Source organism: Penicillium roqueforti, assembly GCF_015533775.1.
Source record: "Penicillium roqueforti strain LCP96 04111 chromosome Unknown scaffold_31, whole genome shotgun sequence".
NCBI classification, from domain to species: domain Eukaryota; kingdom Fungi; phylum Ascomycota; class Eurotiomycetes; order Eurotiales; family Aspergillaceae; genus Penicillium; species Penicillium roqueforti.
In genome coordinates this window covers 240,455-260,932 of record NW_024067595.1, presented here as the reverse complement: position 1 = coordinate 260,932, position 20,478 = coordinate 240,455, and the positions used below count along the sequence as shown (strand labels likewise).

The window sequence follows — 20,478 nt, the reverse complement described above, 5'->3', positions numbered from 1 at the left end:
TTTTTTATTCGGTTTATTTAGGAGGTATCAGGAGCTCTGAAGATTTAGCGATCTTAGTTGCTCGGGGGCAGTGTTCGTTTTCGGGTTACTTCCGCCAACTGACCAGTTCGGTCGGGCGCCCGGGCGCCCCGCCCTACCCCCCCCCCCCCCCCCCGCGGGGGGGGGGGGTGTCTACGGTATCCTTTTTGGGCTAGAATTTCTCCTATTGCTTCTGTTGACGAAAGTCTTGACTCTACTTCTTTTTCCTTTTCAAAAGAGAATTCGTCTTTGGTTTTGAATTATCGTGGGTAAGGGCAACACACACACACACACACATACACGCACCCGCACCCAAACTAGACCCTTACCATGTCAGTCGGTGGCCCTTGTCTTTGGTTGCCTTCTTTATCTTCGCCAGTTCATTCGCCCCTTTCTGCGGTTTCATCTCATCTATCAGCCCGCAATAGCGAGAGACTCTCTTTAGGGCCTAGGACTATCTCACCACGGCTATCTGCGCAGAAGAAAGAGGAGCCTGCCGTTCCTGTTCCTGTGCACGTTCCCGCTCGTCCTGTGGAGATGCAGCCGACTGGTTATAAGGCTGAAAACGCCTTGAATAACCCGGCGGCACAGCCCGTCAGCATGGGCTCAGCGCCGTACTTGGAGAGAGATGTTTCACAGGATACGGTCAACCACCGCTTGGAGGCGGCGAAACAGGATATGCTTCCGCGTGTTAAATTGGAGATCCCAAGTTTGAATCAGCGGGGCTTTTTGGCTGTTCAGCCCCTGGTCGGGCACGGCGGTCATCCCGAGGAAATGGGTATTTCATCGTTTTCGGGCTCGCATGACCAGAGAGACGACCACGACAGAGAATCGACAATCAGTCCTGATGACGATAAGGATATGATGGGTAGCGATGACAATAGATCGCCTTCGATGGAGAAGAAGAAGATGAAGCGTTTTCGGTATGGAATTTCTTATCTTCCAAGTACCACGCATGGTTGCTGACAGAACTATAGATTAACACATAACCAAACCCGATTTCTGATGAGTGAGTTCACTCGCCAGGCACATCCCGATGCAGCCCATCGAGAACGTCTGTCGAGGGAAATCCCTGGGTTGACCCCGCGTCAAGTGCAAGTCTGGTTCCAAAATAGGTAGGGTGATCAACTAGTTGAATCGTCTGTCCTTGACTAACGTAGGTGTACTGTCAGGCGAGCAAAGCTCAAGCGTCTCACTACGAATGATCGGGAGAGAATGCTCAAATCTCGAGCCCTTCCTGACGATTTCGATACCACAAAAGTTCTCCGCACGCCCTTTGAGGGCAAACAATCAGGTATCACGCCAGTGGCATCTCCACAAGGCTATGGCGTTCCGAATCCGGATTTCGGGGCTTTGAGAACACTGCGTACCGATTGCTACGCTCGACCAAATGAAGACGACTATCTCGTCTCACCTCTCAGCTCTGCATCGACAGCAGGAACCTACATGTCCTCGACTGGACGAAACGACAGCATGTCTCAGTCGAACATGATGTTCCGTCCTGCTGCGTCTTCCTCCATGTCCGATTTACATAGAACCATCCGCAACGATTACCCGGTCACCAGGTCAAGTAGCTTGTCCGATGCATCGGCCCATCCATCGCCGTATGCGGGGTATCCTATGCACAATCGTTTCGCGGGGCCACAGCCAAATCAGCCAGCTCTACCCTATATGAGACGACCCATAGAATATGCCATGCCTCGTCATCCAGGCATGGGACCTTATGATCAACATCAACCGTTTGAGGGCTCGGTGTCACCGACAGACACTCAAGGCTCACATCTTACTTATGACATAAACAATCTAGGTTAGTATCTTTTTCCTTGCCTCGACATTCTCCAACCCGATTTCCTAACATGGTTTTATACAGGCCCGCAACAACAGGGCTACAATCTTGGAATGGGCTCTCAATTACCACCCCAAGGCCGACCTATAGCCACCATGCAGAACCTGCCAGTCTCGGCAGCACAAAATTATCGGCCCTATTCCTACGACGCCACCGCAGGCCCAATGGGTACACCAATTCCTTACACACAAGCAAATACCTCGACTCTGAGTCTCCCAACTTCCGAGCCATCATACAACTACCCCAACTATATCCAGCAGTGAGAGGGGAGTAAGACATCCTTGAAAAAAGTCGGCTGTTACTTGTCTGCTATACGACATGCTCGTTTTGCTTTCCGCATTTTCTCCTTCGTCTCCATCTCATCACCTCCACCTTTTGGTTAACTGGTTAGCTGGGTTAACCAAGGATCCGCGATCTATATCAGCGAGTATTAATCATTAATCGTTCTCATAGCGTTCACCGTTTCTGGTTTCTGGGTTTCTTCTTTGTCCTGTGTTATCAACCATATTTTTAAAATCTGTTTCTTGCATGCATCTACGTTTCGTTTGTTTTCATATCATCTTTCCGTTTTGTCGCGTTTCTTTGGGTCTGGTCTGGTCTGGAATCTAGCGTTCATTGTCTGGGGGACAGTTTGTCTAATATTAATTGTTTCTGATCTCGCTGCATAGCCTCGGGGTGGAAGGTCAAAATGGTATAGAGATGCCACTGTGTTTAGAAGCAGACAGACCACTGAGTCTACAATTCACTTGAACCAATAAACCAAGTTGTCCTCGACAATTCTCTACTTTCATCTACTTTCATGCCGCCGTAAACAATCCAATACTCGACAAATTATGTAAGGTCGTAGCTCCAATTAAGCAGTTCCAACCTCCCCACACTAACCTTACAAGTACAACCCAGCAACATAGGTCATCCAAATCCTGCCTGTCGAATCAGAGTCAAGACAAAAGTAATCAAATTCTTCTTGTCTCAGCTCATCCACCATCAGGCCACATCGTCCCGCCACTCAAGCGACGTCTATTTGCTGTTTTCCGCAATGGGCCAATCAGCGTCCACGAAAGATAACACTGTACCACGTGACACCCACTCTCACAGCCAATCAAGGTTCAGCTATTGATAATCACCACTCATCCTCTGACGCATGCAGAACAGTATAAAGGAACTCGTAAAAGCAGAGTGTTATTTTCTTTCTCTCACACACTCTCATCTTGACTCAAAGCAATATCATTTCGAAGGAATCCATCCATCAATCTTGCAAACTCACAAACTCACAAGTTCCTCAACTTCATCTTACCTCTCGATCTTCAGAAACCGACGTCATATCAAATCAACCCGCCAAAATGGTCCACCCCACTACCACCTGCTGCAAGACCACACAGGACGGCTCCTGCGTCTGCGCCGCTCAGGCTAAGTGCTCATGTGGCCAGCAGAGCGCCCTCCACTGCAGCTGCAACAAGGCTTCCTCTGAGAACACTATCTCTGGTCCCCGCTGCTCATGCCGTATGTGATTTCCCTACTCTAGTGATTTAGAATAAACTTTATACTAACATTGAAATAGGCACTCGCCCAGCTGGCCAATGCACCTGTGAGCGAGCGGTCACTGAGAACCAGGCTGTTTCTGGTGAGACCTGTGCCTGTGGCAGCCGTCCTCAGGGTGAGTTTTCTCCTACTACGAATGCGATTCGTGTTATTCAATGAATATCCTGCTAACTTCGGCTTTAGCTTCTTGTACCTGTGAGAAGGCTGCTGCTATTGATTCCGCCCTTGAGGTTGACTTCACTGGCAGTGCTTAAGTGACTTGATTCACTTGTACTTTTTGCTTTGATGGGGTTCCCTATCATTGAAAATTGCATTTTTTTCCCCGTCTTGATGGGGTGGCGTCTTGGGCTTGGGCATTTTTACTGGGTGAGGTTGCTTAGGGTTATCAATAACTGCTGGATGAGATACGAGATGCAAATTTAATACTATTCACGGCCTACTACAATATACAGAGAATAAGTTATCACGAGTAACAACAGGTTATATTCAATGCGCCAAAGCTGTAAAATGGGCTTGGGTGGCTTCGAAACGGGAATATACATACTTCTTAAAATAGACCTACGTACTTGATTTCCTCTGCCACTTCTTGGCTATCCCTTTCCGTTTTAGTGCTCAGGCTTTGCCGCTTTTGCTCACTGAGTAGAACTGAGCATCACCCGATCATTACATAAGCCATATGACTCGCTCACTGAGCGTCACCTAAGCGCTCTGATTTGCTCACTGAGCACCACCTGATTATTACATAAGCTCAAGACTTGCTCCTTGCTCACCGGAGCAAAGCACAGGGAGCAGCTAAGTCAGCAGCTCACCTCAATAAAATGCACCACGCTAGCCCCATCCAAACGCAGTCGTTCACCCGGCACTCTTGACCGTTGTCCCCTCAACGAAAGGCTGGTGTCATCAATTTGGCGGTCGATCCTGGTTGTTACGCCTCTACCTAGAAGGCAAATGCACAGTGGGGCCACATTATTAGCTTTACTATTCTGCGCCTATACCACTATTCAACCTCGCCGAGCTCTATATAGTTGCGGAAAATACCCAACCCTCCATTTTTGGTTCTACAATATCTAGGAATATCTTAGAAAACCCTAGTTAGAGGTTTATAAATCTAGTTTAGTGTTTTATTCTGATTTTTTTTAGTTGATTTTTTAACGGACTATCGCTCTTGCTCCCGACTGCTTACTCCTAGGAATACGACTTCAGCTCTAGTGATAGATATCCGCAAAAATATTCTAGACCTATTGATTATACCTACTGTATGATCTAGCCGCCTATAACGAAATTTGCGGCCCCTCATTTATCTAAAATATTCTAACTAGCAATCAGAAAATACCTCATTCTAACTAAAGTCTGATAGGACTTCCTAGGAGCTCTCAGACATTTCGTGCCACCACGATATGATTGGTGAGATAATATAGATCCTAGGAGCTTAAGTACTGGTACCCACTCGCGAGAGCCGTGAGTGCTAAAGCTAAGAGTCAAAGTATATAAAAGAAACACTGATCCCTCCTAGAGTGAACATATCCAAGTTTCAAGCATTTCTACTCAAGGTCTTATGAAGTCTGCTTATAAGTTCAGCAGCCTTCAGTATCCTGGGTCTGTCTCTTGTCAGCCCCTTAGCAAGAGCAAAAGCCTAACTATTATACAGATTGTCTGATGCCACAAAGAAAACCGATAACCTGGTCGATATTCAAGATCTCCTATTCGATGAGAGTTGCAGGACCGTTTCCTGCATAATCCTGAGCTCTGAGTTTGTTATATATGGCCGAGGCCTAAATGGAAAGATGTAAGTGACTCTCGCAATTTTACCAGTGGGAGCGCGAGAATTTGCAGGGGGCCTGTGGCTAATGTGACTATATATTATCCGTCATGCCACGATAATCGAGAGCCTCGCGTACCAGTTTTCAGTCTGTGTCATTCTACTCTGACTTATAGGCATCATTTTGCCCCCTGGCCCTAGCTTGTCCGACCATGCTTCTTCCTGTCGTAGGACCTAAAAGCCTTCAATCGAGTCATGGTAATTGAGAAAATCAGAAGAGCTTATCTATTGAAGCGAAGACGTGGCATCCCGGTTTGTTGACCTATTTAGACTTGACGAGACAACCAAAAGGCCGTTTTCTATTCGCTGCCCCTCAGTGTTCCGGCTTCATATTGCAGACCTGGATAAAAGTCTCTAGAACTGACAAGACACCCGCTAGTTATCTTGTTATATTTCCTATGTTTGCCAGGTCGATGCTGTTGGATTACACTGTTTTGATTTGAGGTTCGTGCAAATTAGGACCCAAGTTGCATCGTCGAAATTAATTATGCACTAACTTAGAAGGAGAGAGAGAGAGATGAATGATCTATGAAATAGTAGGGTATTTATACCCTGTAGATGTAGCAAAAAAACAAGAATACTAGTCGGCCGGCAGTATTTTCAGTAATTTTTCCAGTTGGTCTTCTCAAAGTGTTTTTTTACCTACTAAGCCTAATCAGGAATTTTCTGCAACTTTATATCTATATTCAAAGGATAACATTGAACCTTGCATCCTATTCTTCTTCTCCATTCATTCCAAGTTTCAGTCTCACTACTTTGTTCTTCTTAATTCATTCTAAGTTTCAATCTCACTTCTTTGAATCTCATTATATTCGATTTATCTTCTTCAAACTTACCCACCATGTCCCTCCAAGCCATTCCCGAACATCATCCAGATCTCCCATCCGGTCCTGGTGTTTTCACACTAGAACAGATACGATGCCTTGAAGAGGCTGCAATCCTCCTTCCCGAGCCTCAGCCGAATACATCCACAAACGCCAGTGGTAAAAGAAAAATTTCCGCTGCATTCAGTGCACCAAGATCTATGTCAAGCTCATCCACCACCTCGTCGTCGTCTTCTGCGTCTGTTGCCACCCATGGTTTCCAGCCCAATGTCATCCGAACCTTCGACATCCCAATGGCAGAAGAAAGTGTCGAGGTGCTTGAGTATATTGGGTTCGTACCGGATGTTGCCAGACTGATCTGTGACCGATATTGCGGCCGCCCAAGTCCAAGCCAAAATCCTGATGACCTAATGGCATATGTCACTGCACATCTCGCCTCTCTTAGCCGACGACAATACGATAACATGAGCCATCAGGAGGCGCTCGCTGATGTTGGTCTTACGCACCAAATTCAAGGAGCAATCACGGACCCGAGATTCTCACACATCTTCGGTACCCAGACCCTCACTTACTGGGCACAAGATACCGTTGAAACCAACTATGCCGCTCTTCTTCGTCAACAGCAACTGCTACAAAGTCATGCAAACAAGCGCATAGCTCATAAAAAGAAACATAAGCGGCCCAGGCATGAGCCGAGCCGAGAAGACCAAGACCCATCTGAGCAGCAACCCGTGACCGCAACGATCAACATGACACCCCAAGATTTCCAGTTCCCAGACACATATGTGATGGTTCAGCCTGATGCCAATATCCTCGCCGATCACATTTCTTTATACAAGGGCAAGGCATATGATGAATTAGGGCCAGCGGGTGATATCATTGAGAGTGATGGAACAGTCAACCTAAGACCACTCAGCACATACCCCGGCGGAGACTTCAATTTCGATTTTAATGCGCAATACTGGACCCCCGAAATTGAAACGGCTGAAGAGTACCGCAAATTTGCAGAAAGGAGAAGCCCTGCAGCCGATACCTGCATTATTCACATTCAGGTTCAGCGACCATTCATCAACAGCCTCCGAATGGAGAATCTATGGTATTCTCCCAACTGGAAAGAGTACATCTGGACTTGCAGGAGACAGGCTACCCCTCACCCGAAATTCGACCACCTCTGGCGACCTGGGCAAGCTAATATTGTCAGGGGCCCCATCTGTTCTACCCTCAGCACACAGCTAGTCCGCATCCGCAGAGAAAACATCCAAAGTCATATCACTGAGGACAACGTGATGCGATTGCTGTCTGGGAGAAAGGCCACTCGGTGGGTATTCGTTCAACGCGATGTGATTGATCGGTTAGCAGAACACATTCGAGGGAAGATGCATTTCATCATTTTCGAAGCCGCAGTTCGTTTCTCATGACATCGGTCTAGGGCCCACTTTCCGCTTTGATTGCAGCCGTTTTTCGGGTCGTTCTTTATTTATCTGTTGACATGTTTCTATCTCGAAAAATATCACCCTCTATGGTGAAAATTTACTCAGTGAGCCTGACTCTGAGCGCCCTCGTAAAAGCGGCGGCAGCTAAGATAGGAAAGCCCCGCCCGGCAGAGGAAAAATGGTACGTATAGCTACTTAGGTACAACGTGTCGAGCCTCAAAGCTTGTTTGCAATGGGAAGATGCAGATTTTTAAAACAACTATAATCCGGCCTCTTGCCCAGTGTTTTTGCTTTGGATTTCCACATGGAATCAGTCTGTCCAGACAAATAAATAACTACAATCTATTCCGTACACACACTTACACCTGCCATTTGCACCGCCACATCGGATCAGTATTCCTCCGTCGCCACATACCGCCACAGCGGAACCGGGCTGATCGACAGCGGAAGTGACCCAAATGAAATACAGAGCGGACAAGTTACGGGGATGGACTCATCTCGACTTCGCGTGCTGCCCGGCTCATTTATCATAGGATCTCTAATTTGAGCGCTATTTTGTATGTTGTCGCGGTTCAATCGGATAGCTCCGGTCCCCCACCAACCAACCAGTGCTGACAAGCTCCCCAGAATTCAAATCCCTCAACACAACACCCAACCCCCTGTTTTCCAAGAAGCTCCCACGAGCCCGGAAATCCACCATCCGACACGTTGCATGGCCAATGCCCCATAATCGACACGCCAGCATAACCGGGACATGGTTGTGTGACGCTGTGCGTCCGATCGCGAACCCCCTGAGGTGATAATCCCGCGTGGCATGCGAGGGCGCACCTCGACCGAAAACCCCCGCCATACTGTAGTCGTCTTTTCTTTCGCATCCGTGGGCTGATAACTGCACTACGCTATCATCGCCGCTATGTCGTCAATGCGAGGGCTTGTGCAGTTCATTGCTGATCTGCGGAATGCCCGCGCTAGAGAACTCGAGGAGAAGCGCGTGAACAAGGAGCTGGCCAATATCCGGCAGAAGTTTAAGTCTGGCAATCTTAATGGTTATCAGAAAAAGAAATACGTTTGCAAATTGCTCTATGTCTACATTCAGGGTTACGATGTGGACTTTGGCCATCTCGAGGCTGTTAACTTGATTACCTCGCCTAAGTACTCTGAGAAGCAGATCGGATACTTGGCTGTCACGTTATTCTTGCATGAGGAGCATGAGCTGCTTCATTTGGTTGTCAACAGTATTCGGAAGGATCTGCTCGATCATAATGAATTGAATAACTGTTTGGCCCTGCATGCTGTGGCCAATGTCGGTGGTAAAGAGCTGGGAGAAGCGCTCGGCTCGGAGGTTCACAGGCTGCTCATCTCACCGTGGGTTTAGAACGGTTTTTGTTCTGTTTATGATTATTCTAACACCTTTTAGTACCTCCAAATCTTTCGTCAAAAAGAAGGCTGCTTTAACGCTGCTTCGGTTGTATCGAAAATACCCCGGCATCGTGCGAAACGAATGGGCCGAACGAATCATATCGATCATGGATGACCCTGATATGGGAGTAACGCTCTCTGTCACCTCTTTGGTCATGGCACTAGCTCAAGACCTGCCAGAGGAATACAAGGGCTGCTATGTCAAGGCTGCACAGCGGTTGAAGCGGATTGTGGTTGACAATGATATTGCTCCGGACTACCTCTACTACCGCGTACCATGTCCATGGATCCAGGTTAAGTTCCTGCGCCTGCTGCAATATTATCCCCCATCAGGTATGTTTAGTGCTCTGGCAAATCGTTACTCGGTTTCTCACATACAATTACAGAGGATAGCCATGTTCGCGAGATTATTCGAGAGTCCCTCTCCCAGATGATGCAAGCTGCAATGGAAACACCCAAGAATGTCCAGCAGAACAATGCGCAAAACGCCATCCTTTTCGAAGCCATCAACCTCCTTATCCACCTCGACTCTGAGCACAATCTCATGATGCAAATCTCCACCCGTCTAGGCAAATACATTCAGTCTCGGGAGACTAACGTTCGATACCTTGGTCTGGATGCGCTGACCCATTTCGCCGCTCGGGCTGAGACCCTTGACCCGATTAAAAAGCACCAGAACATTATCCTAGGCTCGCTCCGAGACCGCGACATCAGTGTTCGTCGCAAAGGATTGGACCTGTTGTACAGCATGTGCGATACCAGTAATGCCGGCCCCATTGTTAACGAGCTTCTTCGATATTTGCAGACTGCCGATTATGCCATTCGAGAGGAAATGGTACTTAAGGTCGCCATTCTTACTGAGAAATACGCCGCCGATGCACAATGGTACATCGATATGACATTGAAACTGCTCTCACTGGCAGGTGAACATGTCAACGACGAAGTATGGCAACGAGTGATTCAGATCGTGACCAACAACGAAGAACTACAAGCTTATGCAGCACACACTCTGCTAGGCTACCTGAAGTCTGATTGCCACGAAAGCTTGGTGAAAATCGGCTGCTATGTCTTGGGCGAGTACGGCCACCTAATCGCCGAAAACGCAGGCTCAAGCCCTATTGAGCAATTCCTGGCTCTGCAGGCCAAAATGTTCTCCAGTTCCGACAACGCGCGGGCGATGATCCTCTCGTCATTTGTCAAGTTTGTGAATTTGTTCCCCGAAATCAAACCCCAGCTCTTGCAAATATTCCGCCTATACAGCCATTCCCCTGATTCCGAACTGCAGCAACGAGCATTTGAGTACCTGTCGCTGGCGACTCTCCCGACCGACGATCTGCTGCGGACGGTCTGCGATGAGATGCCGCCATTCTCAGAGCGAACCTCTATTCTACTTTCTCGGTTACACCAGAAAACAGCAGGCGCGAGTGAGAAGAAGACCTGGGTTATCGGTGGCAAGGACGCGAATGCGGACAAGCAGGAAATGCTCTTGGCACAGAACACCGGTCTCAAGCGCACCTTCACGACAATCGTCAATGGTACGCGCACTGGGTCCGGCAATACACCAGCCAGCCCGGCAAGCGCGTCGAATGCGGCCAGTTCATCGGGCGACTTGGCAGGCCTCGATCTCAGCGGTCCCACAGCCCCAGCTCCCAACATGGCCAGTGCTGCTCATCTGACCCCAGAATGGGACATCGGCTACAACCGACTGTATTTCTCGCGCGAGGGTGTGCTTTTCGAAGATGCACAGATCCAGGTCGGACTGCGCTCGGAGTACCGCGGTCCTATGGGTGTCGTGAAGCTTTATATCTCGAACAAGTCCACGTACCCCATCGGGTCTCTTACCACCACCGTCGACAACCCGGCCTCTCCTCAGTTGAAGATCGACACGAGGAACCTGCCCGAACCAACAGTCGCGGCTGCCGGGCAGACACAGCAGACTCTGTTCTGCACCGCTCATGGTCCCTTCGCGGATGCGCCTACCATCCGTATCTCATACTTGGCCGGTGCTCTCCAGGCTTACACACTCCAGCTGCCTGTCCTGATGCATCGATACATGGAATCCTCGTCTTTGTCAGCCGAGGAGTTCTTCAAGCGATGGCGCCAGATTGGCGGTGGACCTCTGGAATCCCAGAAGACCTTTGCCTTGCTGGGTAAGAACAAGACTACCAACGAGAGGTTCACTCGGAGGATTGTCGAGGGATTCGCATTCAAGATTTTGGATGGCGTCGATCCGAACTCTCAGAACATTGTTGGGTGCGCCGTGTACCAATTCGAGGGGGGTAAGACGGGCTGTCTGCTGCGGCTGGAGCCCAACTACGAGAAGAAGGTATGTATCAGAAGTCTTCCAATTCGTTTCGTATTGTCATGCTAACTCTTTCGTTCAGATGTATCGCGTCACTGTTCGTGCCACCCAAGAAGAGGTCCCCGGGCCACTGGTCAAACAGATGGAGCTGAAGCTGGCGCAGGGCATGAGAGCAGACGAAGCCTTCGATTAAAGCGTCTGCAGGTGATATGGAAGCATTCATGTATATCTCTAATTGAATTATCGAGTAAAATATTAGCAAATGTTCCTGGCGGAACATCGCATCTTTTGTATAATCCTTGTCAGTTTAGTAACAAATAGAGGTGCGATATGCTATACATGCATCTAATGATCAGCATTCTCAGCGGTGACACCAGAAGCCCAAACACTTTTAATCTTGACGAAATCGTAACTCATAACCACCCCCAGTCCTAAGTCAAACAACATTCGCCTCCGCCTTAGGCGGCCGATCCCCAAAGATCGTAGTTCCAACCCTAACCTGATCACTACCAAGAGCAATTGCCCCCTCAAAATCCGAGCTCATACCCATACTAAGCTCCAATTCAGCCTCATCCCCAACCAACCCAAGCTCCTTAACAACCCGATCCCTCGTCTCCCTCAAACAAACAAAATCCTCATTCTCATTCTCCACCGTCGTCGCCCGGGACCGCGCAATAGCCCCAATAGTCATGAAACCCTGCAACTTCAACCGGGGACACTGCTCACGAACATATCGACACAGCGCCGGCGCCGCAGCAGGCTCAACACCCGCCTTATTCTCCTCGCCCGACGTATTAACCTGAACATAGATACGTAGCCTCCCATCCTCGTCGTGGTTCGTAGCCGCCACCTCAGCCCCCCTCTCCCCCCACCCCTTATCCAGCAACTTCGCCTTCTTTTCCGAGTCCACGCTCTCGACAGCCCACAGTCCGCGCACGTCCCGTGCCAGCGTCACGCACTTGTTGCTCTGCAACCCGCCAATGAAGTGCCATTTGATGCTTGCGGGCAGCAGCCGCGATTTCTCGAGTAGTTCTTGAAGGTAGTTCTCGCCGAAGTGCACTTGCGATCCTGGCGCTTGGTGCAGTGCCAATGCGTCGGATGCGGGCTTGAGCTTAGAGACGGCGACGAGGCGGATTGGTTTACTGGGGATTGGGGATTGGAGGGCCGCTGTGCTCACTCGGGCGCGCACCGATGTTAGGTTTGAGAGGAGTGTGCTGGCGCGTGCTGGTGTTGCTGGGTTCATTGTTGGTGGTTGCGATGGTGTGTTGGTTGTCATTGCAGGTTGGTGGGGTTGTTGTTGATGTTGTTGATGTTGTGTTGATTCTGTTGATTCTGATTGTTGTTGACGTATAGATTTGTTGTTAGGGTTTTGAAGAATTTCATATAAGTTCAGATAGGGACTTCAATGATGTGTTCAGTCAATTGAGTTGAGATGAATCAAATCCAAGCTAGTCAGGAATAGAAAGTTAGACTTTCGATAAGGGCCTTAGGCAGCAATTTCCTCGGAGAATATTCCGTCGCACGTGACTCACCTGCGCCACATCTGGCCTTGCGCCTCACCGTCTATTTCGCTTTTCCGTTTGCATCTTTGAATCGAGAGATCCGTGAGATCATCTACATCCTAAGAATGTCAACTGACATATGGAGTCCTCCGTACAAACTCTATTTCTGCAGTCATCCGGTAGGCAATCCCGATGCGAGATCCTGGCGGCAAGCCAGACAGACCTCTGCTCCAATCACAGATATGCATCGTCGGAAAAGAGACTGCGGAGCGCCGGGTATGGGCGGATCCCCTCAGTTCGTCTCAACCTGTCAGGACTGACTGGCTCTCGGCTGGTCTTGTCGATCAGATTGTCGCCGTTGGGTTTCAAACTAGTCCCTCGATGCAGGATCTTGATCTCTATTTTTAATTCCGTCCAACCTGTTGAATCAGAAAATAGCCGCCTGCTTGTCTTTTTCTAGTCTTTCTTCTGAGACTCCCATTTGCATTACCCCCAGTCCCCACCAGAGCGCCAAGTTTGCTGCCTAGACTACCTGTCCAAGCCAAAATAGCGGTACCGAGTTCGATGGCGCCCTCGGCGAGAATACGACCTGGTGTCAGATGCAACCTGCCGCCGACGGATGGGGTAAGGTCTAGGCAAGGTATAAGCCCACTAAGAATATAACTATAATAATACCCATCATAATAAGCAAAAAAGTTTATGGTTTCTTTGACGTCAGCTCCAATCAATAGCCGTGGTTCCATTCATAGACGCGGTCAATGACTATTCACTCATCATTACATGAGGCCTGGAAGAACTTAAAGGGCTAATAGGCTGCTCTTCTTTGCCTATTCTTTTTGCTTGCTGATCAACGTCGTCAACTCTCCATATCATCACCCATTTCAGCTGGTCTGAATAAGCCTTCAAATATCTGAGCATCTCGACATCACCAGCTACAAAGCATACTTTCCGAGGTTTTCCGATTAGGCTTACTAGCTAGTCAGCGACGCTCGAAACCATTCACACGCCATTTACACACTGGGCATTTGACATCCTCATATCCTTGCCATACACCATCATCAATCTTCATATCGCAGTCAATCTGCTTTACATATTCAACTACCACCAAGTCCATATCGTCCATCGTCCATCAACTGTCAACTGCAACTGCAAATATCCAGAACTTACTGTGGGAATCGGCAGGACGCCCCGCAACAGTCAACAGTCAACAGTCAACTGCAACAAAGAAGCATCCAACAAGAGCATTATGTGTCGCCAATACTTCACACTCTACGAATGGTGCCAATGCGAAGAAGACGCCGGCAACAGCGTCTGTGCCGCCCATCGTCGGAATAATTGCCCGGGCATCAGCGTCGAGACCGTGCACATGCATTGCTTCTGCAACTCGCATGCCACGCGTGGTTTCAAATCTGAGAAGGAGACCCGCAAGAAGGAGAATAAGACCAGCCGCCGATCTCAAGATTCCCTTGGTGAAAAGGATTCTTTCGGGCGCCGTTGGTATCAGTGGTATCAATGGCGAGGTCTGCGGTCGCGTTAGTGGCAACATCTACATTTGACTTGTTTTTCTCTCTCTTCTCTGTCTATTATTTTTTTTAAAGCTTTGGTGTTGGGGGGTTGGGATCTCGATTTAGATGAGTTTACGGTCTTCCATTACCTGGATACGATGGTCTAGATGATCTACATGAGATCCGATTTTTGCTTTTCTTGAATTTGGGATATTTTCGACTATTCTATATTAGAGATGAGTTCTAATAAAGAGCATGAATTATGATTGTGCATTGTTGCAAAAGCTAATAAAGACGGATCTAGTTATTATACAATAAGAACCAAGTAGAGGCGATCAAAGAAGATCAATAATCAATTCCTCAGTTCCTCAAATCTTCAATAGAAATCTAAGATTGTTGTCTATTGTATGTCGTTGTATGTCGTTGTTCTATGGTCTGCTGATCGACCGAACCCCTACCCCATGTGGCTTAACCCAAACATGTGAATCCCCACCCTTCCTTTGTTTCTTTGTTGCTTTTGATTCCCTTTCCCTATTCATCGAACCTCGACCTATCATCTCTTTTCATTCCTTGAATGACGAGAAACATCGTATATTGACCCTTTGTGGCAGAGTCGAAATCTGCAAGATGGAATACAAGCCCCCCTCCACTGCGGGGGACCCGCCATTACCAGGGGACAATGGTATTGAGAACAACAATAACGATGAGGCGCATTGTGAACTGATCGATTCTCTGAATCGCCTGACCCTGGCGACAGAGACACCATTGCCTTTATCACCTCGTCTTTCTCCTGTTCCATCCCATCCTCTCCCCTCTAGATTTGTTCAAGCCGCTCGAGCTGTACCTGCTATTCCTCTGCAGCCCAGTGAACCTGTTCAAGCTGTCTCGTTACAATCGAATCAACCTGTGCAATCTGTCCCACAAACAGCTGGTTCTGTTTCTGTTCGAGACGAACGACACAGGTCAATTGCACCGCTACAGAAGCAAAGGTCTGTTGCATCTCTTCGTTCGGTCTCACAACCGCTCAAACCTTCATCTCCAACTCCTGGCCCTTCACGCCGCACATCATTCACCTCTGTGGGGTCGCCAGCCACCGCAGCCTCAGCCGCGATGCCCCCCACACGCCTTGTCATCAGCCCGGCTCCAGAAGCTCTAGTTCCGACTGCTTTGTCTGTCGCTGCTGCGCATTTCTCAAAGGAGCTTGAATTACACCGGTCTGGTGATGTCAATACTAAAACTGCTGTTATTATTCATGACGACTGCTATGGCCATCGCTACTCCCAGCTTGAGGCGCCAAAACGAACTATCGACAGCATTGTCGAAAGACCAGAGCGCATTCGCGCCTGCGCTGTGGGCATATCTGCAGCCTATGTCCGCCTCGGCTCTCGATATGCGGAAGATCTCGCTGCAAATCCAAGTTCGGACTTGGACGAGATTGATGTCCCTTTCCAAATTATCAAGACTGATCGCAAGGTGCATCTGTCTGATACTGCCGTTACAGATGTTCATGGAACTCAATGGATGTCAGAATTGAAATGGATGGGGGACCTTGCAGAATCACGTCTCATCATGGATGGAAACGAACTTGCCAGACAACGGACGGAGGCAGACGACGGCCTCGGGACAAGTGGTCCTGCCCTGAATGCCAACGACCTTTACTTATGCTCAGAGTCTGTGAATGCCTTCCAAGGAGCCCTAGGGGGCGTCTGCGAGGGAGTGGATCTCGTTTTCAAGTCTGGTCCGATCCAGCGCGCATTCGTCTGCATTCGACCTCCCGGTCACCATTGTTCAGCTAACTTCCCTTCCGGCTTTTGCTGGATCAACAACGTTCATGTCGGGATTTCCCACGCAGCAACAACTCACGGTCTGACCCACGCTGCGATCCTTGACTTCGACCTTCACCATGGCGATGGGTCTCAGGATATTGCATATGACCACAACTCCAAATTACTCAGCAAAACACAAAAAGCTGACTTGGCCAAAACCGATGCCACGAAATTCAAAGAGTATGAAGACGCTCCTCCGTACAGCAAAACAGCTATCGGCTACTATAGCTTGCATGACGTGAACTCTTTCCCTTGCGAGAATGGTGAGCGTGACAAAGTCATGGGTGCCAGCCTCTGTGTCGAAGCACACAATCAGTCCATCTGGAATGTTCATCTCGAAGAGTGGGCCGATCTCGATGAGTTCTGGAAATTGTACCGCACAAAATACAATGCATTGCTCACCAAAGCCCGCTCATTCCTACGGCAACGTACAATGGAACTCAGTCAAGAGCGGCAAGTGAATCCGAATTCCCCGCTGCCCAAGGCAGCTATCTTCATCTCTGCCGGGTTTGATGCCAGCGAGTGGGAAGGCAACGGCATGCAACGTCACAGCGTGAAGGTGCCGACTGAATTCTATGCCAGGTTCACGGCGGATGTAATCCGCATGTCGCAAGAGGAAGGCCTCGGTGTGGAGGGGCGCGTCGTCAGCGTCCTCGAGGGCGGCTACAGTGACCGCGCGCTGTCCTCCGGTGTGCTCAGCCACCTGTCAGGTCTGAGTGAGAACTCAGAGTTCAGAAGTGAGTGGTGGTCTCAGAGTAATCTGAGAGAATTGGATGCCATCATGGCTCCAACGCCCAGCAAAGGGCGCAAGAAGAGTGCTGCCACCTACCTGACAGCCACGAAATCCTTTGCGGCAAAGGTCGTTGTCCCTGGGAGAGACCGGAGGTCCACCGGGGACCTCGATGCCAACATCCCTGCCGCCCCTTTGCCAGAAGTGAGCTGGGCGGTGGCCACCGGGGAGCTCTCGAAGCTCATCATCCCCGATGGCCGCCAGACCCGGAGCTGCCGCCCGGCAGAGCTGAACCGCCAGCGCCGAGAGCAGAGCGCCCAGGACAGGGGTCTCGACCTCATCATCCCTGTCGAGAAGGGGCGCCAGTTGCGCGCGCGCAAGCCCAAGGAGTCGGGCCCCGTGCCCACCACCCCACGGCGCCAGGCCCGCAAGGGTCTGAAGACCCCCAAAACCGCGGCCGCCGCCACGACCCTCCCTGCTGCCTCCCGCGAGGCCTCCCCGTCTGTTGGTGCCTCCCGTCGGAAGAGCACCAGTCTGACGCGTGCGGGAACTCCGCACCGGGGTGTCAGCCCCCTGGATCTCCCCCCGGTTCCACAGGTTCCAACTTCCGTGGGGGGAGTCAGGGGGCGCCCCCGCATAATTCTCAACATGCCGGCGCAGGAGCCCGCTCGTGGCCGCAAGTTGTCCGGCGGTGCGGTTGACCACCACCGCCGGGGTCGAAGCTCAAAGTCCCCCAAGAAGGGGAAGAAGAAGCGTGGGAGCAACTCCGGCGGGAGTTCGGCTGCTTCCGCCGGCAGTTCTCCCCCAGTCGCGGCCAAGGATGCCGTGATGGAGGGTGCTTAGGGGGGGGGGATGATCTTTGTCTTGTCTTCTTTTTTCAAATTTGATACCCAGACTGACTTTTGTCGAAACTTCCGTCATTTGTGTAAACTTTGTAGACCGTAACAGTAGATGACGGTTTCAAATTCTCGTCTCCTTATGTTCTTCGACACGGCGTACACAAAGGAACTGGCTTCGATCCGCGTGAAGGAAGATCCCTTGGATAGCCCAAATGCTGAGCGCGATCAACCTGCATCCAACCGCCACTAGGGTAAGAGAAGAATTCGTTGAGGTACATACATAAGCTACTCGTGAAGTAGGAGGCTTTTCAATATTTGTATGCTCCTTCATCGTACAACGGTGTATACAGCTTATCCCTTGAGTAACTGATAAAATGCACACCTTTCATCAAATGGGCCTGTGGTTTAGGGGTATAATACCCGCTTCGCACTACAACAGTGACTTGCGGGGGGTCCCGGGTTCAATTCCCGGCGGGTCCATTCTTTTTTGTTTTTCTTTTTTTTTTGTCTACCTTGCTTCGTATATTATTCTTTTATCCTTCTTGGTTATGTTCGGCTTATTTTCATGACATATATGGTTAGTATTGATCCTGTTATTTGAATTGTAACAGTATACTTGTATGTTCTTAGTTGATGTTGGGTGTCGTAGTTTGTATGCAAAATGTACATCTATATATATTTACCTATGTATGCCCTAAAACACCACCCGCAGCCTCTGGTTTAACTCGAAGAATTTCGAAACCACCCTCGTCTCTGTCCTCACCTTTCTGTGGCCACAGGATTTGTCGTGTCAAAATAGCTCGAACCATCATATAGCACACAAAAAAGTACATCAACAGCAACGGTAGTATCGCCGCACACCCAACAATTTCAATAGGCTTGCAGGAGAATGCCTTGCCAATAGCAAAAGTGGCAGTGATCAAGGCAGTATTAGGGAAAATAAATGAGAACCAGGTCATTGAGAAGACCATGCGTCCATGTCCAATCGCCGACCAATGGGCCGTGCTTGCAATAATGAAGAAAAAGATGGCTAACCTGGAGAAGAGTTAGCCGAGTACACAGAAATAACCAAACAATCAAACATACCCCCAAAGCCAAAGACACGCAAAATTAGTAACAATCTTTAGCACATCGGCGGCCAGCGCCCCGTCACCCATAAAATCGGCCGGAAACGACCTCTTCGCCCCAGCCGCCATATTTACCAGCCCGGCAGCCGTAAACCCGCTCGGTCCCACAGAAACAAACATACCAGGACGGAGATTTTCCTTTGGTAGCTTCTGCGTCATCAGCCGGTATATGAAGGCCGAGTACACCATCAACGAAACCAAAAAGCCAACTCCTTGGATAGTCGTACCGCCAATAATAACCGGTAATGACTGCGACGGTTCTAGCTTTGCACTGAGGATCCCAGCATGTGGGCCAATGATGAGCATCGGGTACGCAGGGAAAATCCAGATAGGAGTCATCTGCGCGATGGTGAATGTCTGCGTCGACCAAAGGAGGAGGTAGATGCCCGCCGAGAACATAACGGCTAGAGTGGCATCGATCCAGAAGAGAATACAGACTGCGTGAATCAGCCATGGACCTGTGTTTTCGGGCCCGTACTGAGATACGTTGATTAGGATCGTGCCAAAGGATACTATAGCTGCGGGTACGAAGAGTGACTCCGTTGGGTGCATGAATGACGCCTTGAATGTATACGGATAATGATAGAACCGGACCAGCAGAAGACCCCAGATGATGAGATATAAAGCGATATTGATCAGGAAAACCACGATGCCAATGGTATCCAAGCCCCTGAACCGAAATGGAACTGGTTCTTATTAGCCATACTCAACCGAACAGGATGATATCGACCATGCACACCTTGATACAAGACATTAGCTAGGCCACCAGTAGCCATAGTCAACGTAAAATACGCCCACGTAATATGACGAATGCGCTCCTTCCAGCTCAGCTTTCCAGAAACCGTGTGCTTGAGCCCAAACAGGCTCAGTCCGTTATACTCTCGGCACGCACCGGCTTCCTTATCCGGATTTGTTTTCACGGTAGCCCGCGACGAGGCTCGCTGTAATGCAGCCTCCAGAGCAGACGAATGAGCCTCGCAAACCCTGCCACCGGGAATTTCCTCGGCAGTCCCCGGGATTGAGAGCGCCCGCTCAGCATCTTCTATCGTTGGTGTTCGGTACCCGTCTTCGCCGGGACTTCGCATGTGCCGGGGTAGATCGGGTTCGGTGGCCATCACTGTTAAATGCGGGCCGACCCAGCGAGTGCACACGGCCGAATACAAGCGTGGATGGTTTGAACTTCCCCCTCGTTCGGGGGTTCTATTGTGCTGCTTGCGGATGATGGCATGGGTAGTAGAGGTGATGTCGCAAAAGGCTAAGATACCAGCATGGGGAAAAAATTATGTACGATCTCAGGTTTCTGTTGTCGAAGCCCCTTTAATTAATAGCGATTGAAAATCTAAGTAGAAAAGAATACTAGACGGGTCGTTGGGATCGACGTGAATTAATGTGGAGACCGATGGCAAGAATCCACGACTGCTTTCGATCGGCACCATGAGGTTGCTCTGAGAGAGGAACAGAATAGACCACAAGCTATGTGGATTCTCGGGAATATACTCGAGATGGTGAATTCAGGTTGTTGCAGGTAGACAAGTCTACTTCGCGATTCGTTAACGTGCAATCTACGTTATTCCATTTTTTTTTTTTTTTTTTTTTCTTTCTCATATCTCCAAGCTATTTAGTACGGAGTACTATAAAGACAAAACAGGCAATAGGGCTTAGGGCTCGGTGCTATCCCCCTGAACCGTGGAACCGTGGAGAGCCGAGGCATTTGCTTGATCTCCACTCGCCTACCTGATATGTATACTA

At 49.4% G+C, this 20,478-nt stretch overlaps 8 protein-coding genes across 8 annotated transcripts; 6 read left to right on the top strand and 2 right to left on the bottom strand.

Moving 5' to 3' along the window:
* Positions 1–348: 348 nt before the first annotated feature.
* Positions 349–2,127, top strand: LCP9604111_8356 (homeobox domain-containing protein; the record flags this gene model as incomplete). Its single annotated transcript, XM_039076490.1, has 4 exons — positions 349–941; positions 996–1,133; positions 1,191–1,825; positions 1,889–2,127. 4 exons carry the CDS (start codon positions 349–351, stop codon positions 2,125–2,127), a joined length of 1,605 nt encoding a protein of 534 aa, XP_038925741.1.
* Positions 2,128–3,204: 1,077 nt separating this feature from the next.
* Positions 3,205–3,657, top strand: LCP9604111_8355 (putative copper resistance protein Crd2; the record flags this gene model as incomplete). The annotated part of the gene is made up of 3 exons (XM_039076489.1): positions 3,205–3,364; positions 3,423–3,518; positions 3,587–3,657. 3 exons carry the CDS (start codon positions 3,205–3,207, stop codon positions 3,655–3,657), a joined length of 327 nt encoding a protein of 108 aa, XP_038925740.1.
* A 2,406-nt stretch (positions 3,658–6,063) lies between these two features.
* On the top strand, positions 6,064–8,209 carry LCP9604111_8354 (uncharacterized protein; the record flags this gene model as incomplete). Its single annotated transcript, XM_039076488.1, has 3 exons — positions 6,064–7,037; positions 8,013–8,036; positions 8,107–8,209. The coding sequence occupies 3 exons, from the start codon at positions 6,064–6,066 to the stop codon at positions 8,207–8,209; spliced, it is 1,101 nt and encodes a 366-aa protein (XP_038925739.1).
* Positions 8,210–8,392: 183 nt separating this feature from the next.
* On the top strand, positions 8,393–11,393 carry LCP9604111_8353 (AP-2 complex subunit alpha; the record flags this gene model as incomplete). Its single annotated transcript, XM_039076487.1, has 4 exons — positions 8,393–8,844; positions 8,897–9,231; positions 9,285–11,224; positions 11,283–11,393. 4 exons carry the CDS (start codon positions 8,393–8,395, stop codon positions 11,391–11,393), a joined length of 2,838 nt encoding a protein of 945 aa, XP_038925738.1.
* Positions 11,394–11,636: 243 nt separating this feature from the next.
* Positions 11,637–12,443, bottom strand: LCP9604111_8352 (YggS family pyridoxal phosphate enzyme; the record flags this gene model as incomplete). Its single annotated transcript, XM_039076486.1, has 1 exon — positions 11,637–12,443. The coding sequence occupies one exon, from the start codon at positions 12,441–12,443 to the stop codon at positions 11,637–11,639; it is 807 nt and encodes a 268-aa protein (XP_038925737.1).
* Positions 12,444–13,948: 1,505 nt separating this feature from the next.
* On the top strand, positions 13,949–14,239 carry LCP9604111_8351 (uncharacterized protein; the record flags this gene model as incomplete). The annotated part of the gene is made up of 1 exon (XM_039076485.1): positions 13,949–14,239. The coding sequence occupies one exon, from the start codon at positions 13,949–13,951 to the stop codon at positions 14,237–14,239; it is 291 nt and encodes a 96-aa protein (XP_038925736.1).
* Positions 14,240–14,834: 595 nt separating this feature from the next.
* On the top strand, positions 14,835–17,606 carry LCP9604111_8350 (histone deacetylase hosB; the record flags this gene model as incomplete). Its single annotated transcript, XM_039076484.1, has 1 exon — positions 14,835–17,606. The coding sequence occupies one exon, from the start codon at positions 14,835–14,837 to the stop codon at positions 17,604–17,606; it is 2,772 nt and encodes a 923-aa protein (XP_038925735.1).
* A 679-nt stretch (positions 17,607–18,285) lies between these two features.
* On the bottom strand, positions 18,286–19,844 carry LCP9604111_8349 (tellurite-resistance/dicarboxylate transporter family protein; the record flags this gene model as incomplete). The annotated part of the gene is made up of 3 exons (XM_039076482.1): positions 18,286–18,637; positions 18,689–19,415; positions 19,469–19,844. 3 exons carry the CDS (start codon positions 19,842–19,844, stop codon positions 18,286–18,288), a joined length of 1,455 nt encoding a protein of 484 aa, XP_038925734.1.
* Positions 19,845–20,478: the final 634 nt, after the last annotated feature.